At 59.5% G+C, this 10,176-nt stretch overlaps 1 protein-coding gene across 1 annotated transcript in view; it reads right to left on the reverse strand.

Moving 5' to 3' along the window:
- Nucleotides 1-10,176, reverse strand: part of TRPV4 (transient receptor potential cation channel, subfamily V, member 4) — a 36,564-nt gene that overhangs the window by 4,683 nt on the left and 21,705 nt on the right. Inside the window, exons 6-14 of the mRNA XM_014537663.1 lie at nt 9,445-9,750; nt 7,911-8,090; nt 6,280-6,444; nt 6,040-6,132; nt 5,680-5,753; nt 4,494-4,659; nt 4,192-4,258; nt 1,224-1,540; nt 25-152 (exon numbers count right to left, since the gene is read on the reverse strand). Of these exons, the coding sequence (XP_014393149.1) occupies nt 25-152; nt 1,224-1,540; nt 4,192-4,258; nt 4,494-4,659; nt 5,680-5,753; nt 6,040-6,132; nt 6,280-6,444; nt 7,911-8,090; nt 9,445-9,750 (1,496 nt within the window). The remainder of the gene's footprint in view (nt 1-24; nt 153-1,223; nt 1,541-4,191; nt 4,259-4,493; nt 4,660-5,679; nt 5,754-6,039; nt 6,133-6,279; nt 6,445-7,910; nt 8,091-9,444; nt 9,751-10,176) is intronic.

Here is a 10,176-nt window from a genome sequence, read left to right on the forward strand (position 1 = left end):
GTTCCGGCCCGTCCGCCCGCTCACCTGAAGCACCACCTGCGGTCCGGGGTGCCGTCCGAGCTCTTGCCCACGGTCACCATCTCGCCGGAGCGGAAGGCCTTCCTCAGGAACACGGGGAACGAGCGCTCGATGTCCAGGATGGTGGTGGCCCACTGGAAGGGGGAGCACAGGCCGGGGGTGAGCCTCGCCCGCCCGCCCACTGCCCTGATGGCAGAAATGACAGCAGGCGGGGTGGGCAGAGAAGTAGGTTTCCCAGCTCCCACTGACCCTGGAAACGGTTACAAACTCGAATCCCCCTGACCCAGCAGAATAAATGGGTGAGGCAGCATCAGAGGCAGAAAGGCCGCAGCCCAGGCCTCAGCACAGCAGTCGCCGCTCAGTGCGGGGAGCACTAGGGAGAGGTGGGGCCTGGGGCAAACCAGAGAGCACAGCCCACGTACAGGGGGCGGCCAGGCAGGGATATGGGCCCACCTCGCCAAGAAAGGCCACAGCCTGGATTTTAATGTGAAATCTCTTAACTTTAAAATTCTGCATTAATTTTTTTTAATGATAAAGAAAAAAATAAATCTTTGCTGGTCAAATCCAGTCCTCAGGCTGCCGGTTTGCATCTGATGAGTCCCACCCGGGGGGGAAGCTGAGGCCGTGTGGGTAAGGACTCAGAACAGATCTGGATGTTGCCCTGAGGCCCGGCGTGGGAGGGTGACCTTGGGGTTCTTTTCTCACCGAGTCAGGGAGATGCAGTGCGCGTGCCTGGGCCTCGGAAAGCCCTGACTGTGAAAACCAGATTCGGAACGGTGCGCAGCCCCGGCAGGCGGGCCCCCAGGCCTCTGCTGCCTAGGATCGCACCCGGGCCAGTGAGGCCCAGTCCGCACTGCCTTCCACACGACAGCACCCCAGGGTGGCAGGGCTGGAAGCGGCCCCTGGCCCCTGGACTCGGCACAGACCCTGCTGCAAGGCCCGGCTCCCTGAGCACTCCCTGAGCCAGAGCCTCTCGGTGCCCGGAGGCGACTGTCCTGGGAACTGGACCCCAAGGTGGGGCGAGGCCACTGCTGGCGGTCAGGCAAGAAGCCGTTGGCAACACAGTAGGCGGCTCTGGGAAGCAGGCGCAGCCTGGGATGCCCATTCTACAGACAGGGAGGTGGAGGCAGGAGCGGAAGACTGAGGAGGTGGTGGGTCCGAGGCCCCTCTCGGAAGGAGGGCGCGGGGGCGGAGGAGCCGCTCACCTGCAGCTTCCAGATGTGCTTGCTCTCCTTGGAGACCTGGCCCACCGTCTCCCCCATGAGGGCGATGAGCATGTTGAGCAGCAGCACGAAGGTGAGGATGATGTAGGTGACCAGCAGCACGATGAACACGGCGGGGTACTTGGTGCTGCTCAGCATCTCCAGGTCGCCCATGCCGATGGTCAGCTTGAACAGGTCCAGCAGGAAGGTGCTGAAGGTGTCGCTGTCGCGGCACGAGGGGTACGTGGGCGCCGTGCAGTTGGCGTGGTCCTCGCCGCACTCCTTCATGTTGGCGCACGGGTTCAGCAGGGACACCAGGGCTGTGGGCGGGACGGGGGGGCATTCACTGAGTGTCAGACGCCAGCTGAGGGGGGGAGAGTCATCCCCATCGGATGGAGGGGAAACTGAGGCTTGGTCACAGGAGAGCACGGCCCAGGGCTACCCAGCAGGTCAGCCAGGCCGGGGTCTTCCCAAATCTGAAGCCACTGCTCTTCCCAGAACTCCTGCCAGCGAGGAGGAGGGCCTCCACCAGGGGTGATACCCCCCCCCCCCCCGGGCGCCTGCAATGTCCTGAGAGGGTGACCCCGCCCCCTGGGGCATCTGCAATGTCCTGAGAGGGCAACCCCGCCCCCTGGGGCATCTGCAATGACCTGAGAGGGCGACCCCCCCCCCACTGGCATCTGCAGTGTCCTGAGCCGTGTTCGGTCGCACAGCCGGAGGGAGTGCTGCTGGTGTGCACTCGGCAGAGGCCAGGGGTGCTGACAAACACCCCACGCACAGGACAGCCCACAGGAGAATCATCCGGCCCCAAAAGCCACAGGTGCCGAGGCTGAGAAGCCCTGCTCCAGCCCGGCGTTCCCACAGGTCCCGGGAGCCTGGGACCCGAGCTCCGGGCAGACGCTCTCTCTGCTCACAGAGGAAGGGCAGGAGCCGAAACCGGCGCCAGTGCTGACGGCCCAGAAGCCGCGCTCGCTAAGGCCCTCACCCCTCCAGACACCTCAGCCGACAGTGGTGCTCAGCCCAGACGCAGCTTCAGATCCTTCTCAGCACAGCTGAGCAGCAACAACCGCCCCTGACCCCCAGGGCAGGGAGCATGCGGGACGGAGCCCCTGCGCTCCGTGGGCATAGAACGCCTAGTGCCTTCCACCTGGGATTACAGCTCCTGCCAACGCCACTCGGTTGTGTAGCGGCTGCTGAAATGTGTGTTGAGAAGGATTCTTAAATGCCATTTAACAAAGAAAAATCAACCAAAAAAATGAGTTCGCGTGTCATAGGTTCGCCATCACTGCCCGAGTGCCTTCCACCTGGGATTACAGCTCCTGCCAACGCCACTCAGTTGTGTAGCGGCTGCTGAAATGTGTGTTGAGAAGGATTCTGAAATCTTGTCTGGACTCATCAGAAAAACCGTTCTGTGATCCACTGGCCATGTCTGTCGCGGGCACAAACGTGGAACAGGAGCACGCGTCACGTTTGTGTCATGTCCATCGCAGACCAGGGAGCTAGTGTCCCGCAGCAGAAGCCCTGGCAGCAAGCTGACCACTCAGCTGCCACTTTAGCCACGAAGCTTCTGCCTCAGTTTCTATAGTTAGGACTGCAGTAGGGCTGGGCTTGACCCGAATCCCAAACCACTGTGGAACCCCTGACACTCTGTCTAGTTCTTCTAAGTCCCATCACCGGGAGGGGGCAGCTGTAGCCGGTCCCTCTCTCCCCAGCTAAGGCTGCAGTTCTGGTTCCCGGAATCACCCACCATCTGGTTAAAATAACGCTACCATCAGATCCTGCTCCAGGGCTGGTCCCCGACCAGCCTCCTCAGGTGGAGTGTGGCAGGCGAAGCCTGAGTCGGCCACTCGAGTTTGGATGCTGAGCATCAAATGGGCGATCACCCACCCCCTAGGGACCAGCCAGGCTTGGTCAGTTCCCCGTTCCTGGTCCTTCCCCCACAGCCTGTGCCACCGAGGTCCCGCGGCATCATGACGTCACGGAGAAGCCATACTTGAGGGAGCCAGTATTGAGCTTTAAAAAGGACCTGGGCTGCCTGACCGGCGTGGCTCAGTGGTTGAGCATCGACCTATGAACCAGGAGGTCAGGGTTCGATTCCCGGTCAGGGCACGTGCCTGGATTCTGGGCTCGATCCCCAGGAGGGGGCGTGCAGGAGGCAGCCGATCAATGATTCTCTCATCATTGATGCTTCTCTCTCTCTCCCTCTCCCTTCCTCTCTGAAATCAATAATAAATAAATAAATAAATAAATAGACCTGGGCTGATAGATTACTTATGAGAACTCACTCTCCCTGTAGCCCCGCCCCTTCAGTGTGGCTTGCAGCTCCTCCTGTGGCGAGGTCTAGTCTATTTCCCCACCTCTGAACCGAGGCCGCCTTCAGTTTGCTTTGGCCAATAGAGGGAGGCAGAAGCGATGCCATGCCAGGAAGTGACCTGAACACTTCCGCTCACGTTCTGAGCCCCCATAGACCACCCTGTGCCCCAGCCCCATCGAGCCGGCTGGAGGGTGAGTGACCACAGGGGAGAGCAAAGACGCCCCCACTGAGGCCATCTGGCCAGAGCAGGCAGACCAGCCAACCCACCCACGGAGCTCGGACACAGGGCCTGGAAGACTAGCCAGATCGGTCCCAGCCAGCACACCACCTAGCGGAGCTGGACTCACGAACAATCAATGCATGGCGGCTGTCTTAAGCCACTGCGTCTTATGTGGCTTCTAATAATAGTTAACATGCCAGTTGCACCGTTTCCTAGCTTTCGAACCTGGGCAGGTTATTTAACCGTTCCCCGCCTGTTTCCTCATCTGTGAAAGGAGACAGCGAAGGCTCGTTATCTTACAGACTTGCCGGGAGAATGAAGAGACGGGGACGGGGAAGGACTTAGCCCAGCGCCTGGCACCAGTGAGAACGCCACACCCGCTGCTTATCTTCCCCACACATCCCGCCACCCGCAGCCCCTGGGCGCCCAGAGCTCACCTGACGCGTAGCCGATCATGAAGAGCAAGTAGACCAGCAGGAAGCGGAACAGGTCTTTGAAGAGGATCTACAGACACAGCGGATGACGGAGGCGAAGGTGAGACACACGGCTTCTCGCTTTCCCAATGCCTCCATCCCAAATCCCCTTTCCAACGCTCCCAGGCCCTCCCGACACCCAGGCCCTGCCTGCTGCCCCCGCGTGCCCACATCAGGCCCACGGGCACTGTCTGTGCATGTGAGACGTGTACCTGGCGTGGGGGCTCCCCCAGGGCACGCAGCTCCGCGGGTCCCCCACTCCGTACCTTCTGGATCATGATGCTGTAAGTCCCTGTTAGCTTCAGCCCACGCGTGAAGTAAAGGGCGTTCATCCAGCCCAGGACCAAGGCGAAGACCATGACCGCCAGGTACGCCTCGATCCCGGCCAGGTAGAGGGCCGCCGAGACAATCACCAGCACGGAGTAGATGAAGCTGCAGGCAGCAGAGACCACGGGAGGGGCCGGGGGAGGGGCAATGAGGCCCTGAGGGGAGACAGGCCCTAAGCCCCCCAAGGTGAAGACACCCCGTACGCTCTAGAAACCCAGAAGACGCACAGTGGGTTCCCTGTTACCCAGAATGCTCGGTGAATTGACAATTACTGTGTGTGTAATGGCCTGAGCCCTGCGAGATCCCTAAGTGATGCCTTGGAACCGCTAGAGCAGTGGTTCTCAACCTGTGGGTCCGCTCGGTGAATTGACAATTACTGTGTGTGCAATGGCCTGAGCCCTGCAAGATCCCTAAGTGATGCCTTTGGAACCGCTAGAGCAGTGGTTCTCAACCTGTGGGTCGCGACCCCTTTGGGGGTCGAACGACCCTTTCACAGGGGTCGCCTAAGACCATCGGAAAACACATATATAATTACTTATTGTGTTTGTGATTAATCACTATGCTTTAATTATGTTCAATTTGTAACAATGAAATTGGGGGTCACCACAACATGGGGAACTGTATTAAAGGGTTGCAGCATTAGGAAGGTTGAGAACCACTGCGCTAGAGAGTCGTGGTGTGCAGTGGGGGTTTTGTGCTGCGTGGACTTCACTGCTCTCTGGCTCTAAGGGAAAGGAAAGACGTAGCCACCTGCAGTAGCAGCCTGTGCCCGAGGCAGACATCAATAATCCATCACTGCACTCTCCCACCAAACACAGACACAGCCTCAAATCCTCTCAGCAGGGCACTCCAGGCAGACATTCGCAACCCATCACCAGCAGGAGGGGTTCAATTATTTCTATCCCCGGTGTGTGTGGTAACTCTCTAGCAACCAGAATCTTGCTGTAATCAGAAGACCCTACTGCTTAGCATTGATTGGCCTTGTCCTGACTTCGGGCTCCAGGTGGCCAGGCTGGGTGAACTCACTGCTATTAGGATTCACACCCCCACACCCCAACCTGGACGATGTCCCAGCCCAACCCCACCTTCCTGACCCAGGGCTGCCAGCCCGGGGCCTCCACTCACTAGAGCAGCTGGAAGGAACCGTCGATGAAGAGAGAGTTCACTCCAGGGCATTTCTTCATGAACAAGTCTTTGATCTGGAGGCAGGGGGAGGCAGGTGAGGGGTGGAGCCCCAGGAGCACAGAGGGAGGGAGGGGAGGGGAGGGGAGGGGAGGCAGAAGAAGGAAGAGAATAGAGGGAGGCCGACTGCTGTGCAGAGAAAAGACGATGGGCCTGTTGGGAAAGGAGGGAAGAGCAGAGGGGAGTACAGGGCTGGAGAAGGGGGCGGAGGAAGGGGGAAGAAGAAAGGGGGAAGGTGAGGAGGAGGAGGAGGAGGAGGAGGAGGGTGGGCAGGGCGGGTGGGTTTGGGGGCCACACACTCACGTTGGTGAGAAAGAACAGGACCCCGGTGAAGAGCGTGATGACCTCCCCGGCCAGCCTCAGGTAGTCCACGGTGGTGCGGTAAGGGTACGGCGGCTGGGGGGCGGGGGACGCAGGTCCTCACCAGCCCCTCCAACACCGAGTCCCAGATCCAGAAGTCCCCTCAGCGGCCCAACATCTGACCCCAGGGAGCCTCCTCCCTCCTCTCCCCACTGGGCGAGGGGAGGCACCCCTCCATCCTGCTCCCCAGCCGCCTCTGGGCGGCTGGTAGTAGGCGGTCAGGGTGAAGATGACCATGGCGCACAGGTAGGAGACCACGTTGATGTAGAAGGAGACGGCCCCGAACTTGCGCCACTTGTCCCGCAGCAGCTCGTTGATGGGCTCCACGGCCAGCATCTCGTGGCGGTTCTGCGGGGCCCGGGCGTCAGGGCCGCGCTGGGCAGGCGACCGACACTCCCACCTCCCCCAGCACTGCTCCTCCTGACCCCGATCCTCAGGGAGCAGGGGAGTGGGACTCAGCCCCCAACTCCTGGGCTCAGCACCAAGGTCTGCCCCCCTTGCCTGTGAGGCCTATTCTAGACTCAGAACCCGGCTGGAAAGCTGTGCTCATGGTCCCCAAACTCCCAGCTGGGGATGGTACCGAGCTGCTTGCCAAAATACAAGCCCCTGAGCTTCCACCTCCGGATTCTGACTCAGGAAGCCAGACTGGGAGATTCAGCCCAGGACGCTAAATACCTGACTAACCACAGCTTCCCAATGACGAACCCAGGCCAGACAACAATGACAGTCCTGCACCTTCATCCTCTGTACAGCTCCCCAAGCAGAAACCAGCGGTCAGAGTTGGCACCAGATACGCTAAACCTCCCGCCACCCCATCAAAATCAAGTCACGCCCTGGCTGGCTTCGCTCAGTGGATGGAACATCGGCCTGCGGACTGAAGGGTCCCGGGTTTGATTCCGGTCCAGGGCACATGCCCGGGTTTCGGGCTCAATCCCCAGTAGGGGGCGTGCAGGAGGCAGCTGATCAATGATTCTCTCACCATTGATGTTTCTATCTCCCTCTCCCTCTCCCTTCCTCTCTGAAATCAATAAAAAATATATTTTTTAAAAAGAAAAAAAAAGAATCAAGTCAGTAATTTCAAGATGGGGAAGTAAGCTCAGGCAAGAGAAGGCCTGTCCACGCTGGCGGCCAGGGCGGGAGGGGGCCTTCTGCACCCAGGCAGCACGCTCTGCCCCAGTTGTAAGCACCCTGTCCCTCCAATGACTGAGTCTCTTTATAACCACGGATCTGTGCAACAGCATAGCCACAGAGATGCAACTGTAGTATTTTTTTTTCCTGATAGTTAAAGGCAGACACAAACCCACATGACCAAGCATGGAGGAATGGTTCATTAGCATGGAGTACATTTACACGCAGCAATGATGTCGCACAAGAATATTTAATGGTGCAGAACGATGTTCACAAACTACTGCTAACTGAAAAGAGAGCTTTCGAGACTTCATATAACATCTACTAATGGTAACAGCTGGCACATAACGTTTACTCTGCCAGGCTGCTCTAAAACTAACTCACGGTGTCTTCCCAGCGGCCCCATGAGATATGCACTGTCCTTATCCTCAGCCTCAGAGAGGCTGAGTCACTTGTCCTGGGTCGCACAGCATGCAAGTTACGGAGCCAGAATCCTGCCCAGGCCTGCCTGCCCCTGAAGCTCCCCCTTACAGTCCCCTCAGCGCCCCCCTGCCCAGTGCCAGGCGTCACTTTGGGCATTGAGTTGGCACCTTCTTTTGCACTCAGCCCACAGACCCACTGATTTGAGCCGCAGGCCACCTCCCTGCTCTCAGCCACACACCCCTGACCCCCGCCCTGGCGCCCACCTCAATCTTGCTGTTGTACACCAGGATCTCCAGCACCGAGGCCTCTTCCCCACACGTGTCCAGGGAGGAGAGGTCGTAGAGCGAGGAATACACGGGCCCGTAGGCCCAGTCCTTGAACTTGCGGGACAGGTGTCTGGTGTCCTCATCCGTCACCTCCCGGCGGATGATGTGCTGAAAGATCTGAGCAGGAGAAGGAAGGTCAGGGACCCAAGGAGGGGCACTCCCGGGAGGACCCGGGCCGGGCACAGCCCATCAGATGGCTCTCCCCAGAGAGCAGGATGGGGGAGGGCAAGTATTTACTGAGCACACGCTCTGTGCCGGACCCTTTCCTCACAGCATCTTGTCTAATTCTTACCCTTACTGTCTTGGCTTACAGATGAGCAAACGAAGACTCGGAGAAGAGAAGGGTGTCCCGAGGCCACACCAGCCCAGCGGAAGCCAGACTGAACCCAGGCTAGCCTTAACGACCTGAACTGTAGTGAATGTCATCTTTATATAATTAAAACAGCAATTAATGAATCTTGTTACTCTGTTAATTCTATAATACTTACCATACCAGCCCTTCCTGTTACCACTCCTACTCTCATTGGCTTTCACACAGGGAAACTGAGGAACAGAGAGGGTGGGAGTCGCCCGAGGCCTGCAGTGTAGTGGGACGGAGCCAGAATTTCAGCCCAGCCTCTCCACCACCCAGGGCTCTGCGGTGAACTGCCACCGTATAATAGTTGCTATATTTTCAATAGAGTAATAACCGCCCTGCTCTTTATTGAGCTCTTACTACGCATCCCAGGCTCTGTTCCAAGAGCTTAAAGCGGATCCCCTCATCTGGCTGACAGAACAACACTCCGCCGCAAGGCACTGTTACTACCCCCACGTACAGATGAGGAAACGAAGGCAGAGAGGGGAGGGGAGACGCCTGAGGAATGTGGCCGAGCCAGGCCTGGGGCCCAGCCCCCCTGACTGCTGAGTCCTCCAGGTTTGCCTCTCCAGGGCGCAGTGTGGCAATGTCTGCAGACACCTGTGCTGTCACAGTGGTGGAGGCTGCTGCTGGCATCCGTAGGCTAAGGCCCAGGATGCAGCTCAGCATCCTACATGCCTAGGACAGCCCCACACCCCAGGGCCACTCAGCCCAAATGGCAGCAGTGCCGGGGCCGCCTCCTGCTCTAGGCCCTGCGCTGGGAGGCCCAGGGGGAGGGACGGCCTCACAGCAGCTCCGGCTGAGCCAGGACCCAGCGGTGGGGTCGGCAGCGCTGGAGACCCGGGACTCAGGTTTCTCTCAGTGGCTGGTCCTGGCTGGCAGGAGTGGGGGGTGAGCATCCAGAGGCTCTGGATGGAGTTGAGTTGCTTGGCTGGACAATAGGGAGCCATAGCAGGCTCTTGAGCTGGGACATCTGCACACCAGGGCTGGCATGCCGAGAGGGGGGGGCGGGTATTAACCATAATGAATGCCAGCAGCAGCGCCTGCTGTGTGTGTGTGTGTGTGGAAAACAGGAGTGCATGGGCCACCTGTGCCCGCCCCCGGCCCTGCACTCACCCCGATCTTGCCCGTCTTGGCGGCCATCATGAGGGGCGAGAGGCCGTCATTGTTGAGCACGGCCTCCAGGTTGCTGTCGGGGAAGAGGCGGGCACACTTGAGCAGCAGGAGGTCGTACATCTTGGTGACGAACTTGGTGTTCTCCCGGGTGTTGTCGGCGATGGCCACCAGCGCGTGCAGCACCGTGTTGCCGCGGGAGTCCTGCCGCCGCATGTCCGCCTTCTTGTGGGGGTTCTCCGTCAGGTAGTTGACGATGTGGGGCTGGTTGGTGCAGGCAGCCAGCGACAGGGGCAGCTCACCTGTGCACGGAAGGCTTCGCCTGCAGATATTTGGGGGACAGACGCCGTGACCTGGACGCAGCACCCACAGTCCGTGGGAACGTGTCCTGTGGTGACTCCCACTTCTGTGGGTGGTGCTGGGAAGACGGGTGTGGCTGTTTGGAGTGTGGCCATGTGATTTGGAGCCTGGGAGGCACTTGTCCCTGAACCCCACATAACACGTGCCTGTGACAGGAGTGAGACGCAGAATCTCCCCCTGGTCCAGCTGGGACGTGGGGGGCTGAAGCTTGGGCCCCACAACCTGACCGTTGCTCCCAGCGAACACTGGACTAAGGTGCCCATGAACAGGTGCGGGTGCTGCACCCCCACGAGCCCACTGTGCAGACGGGGAAGCTGAGGCACGGTGACTCTCCTCCCTCCAAGGCAAGGCCTCAGCGGCCAGACCAACGCGGGC

Source organism: Myotis brandtii, unplaced genomic scaffold (genome assembly GCF_000412655.1).
Source record: "Myotis brandtii unplaced genomic scaffold, ASM41265v1 scaffold181, whole genome shotgun sequence".
In the NCBI taxonomy this organism is placed as follows: domain Eukaryota; kingdom Metazoa; phylum Chordata; class Mammalia; order Chiroptera; family Vespertilionidae; genus Myotis; species Myotis brandtii.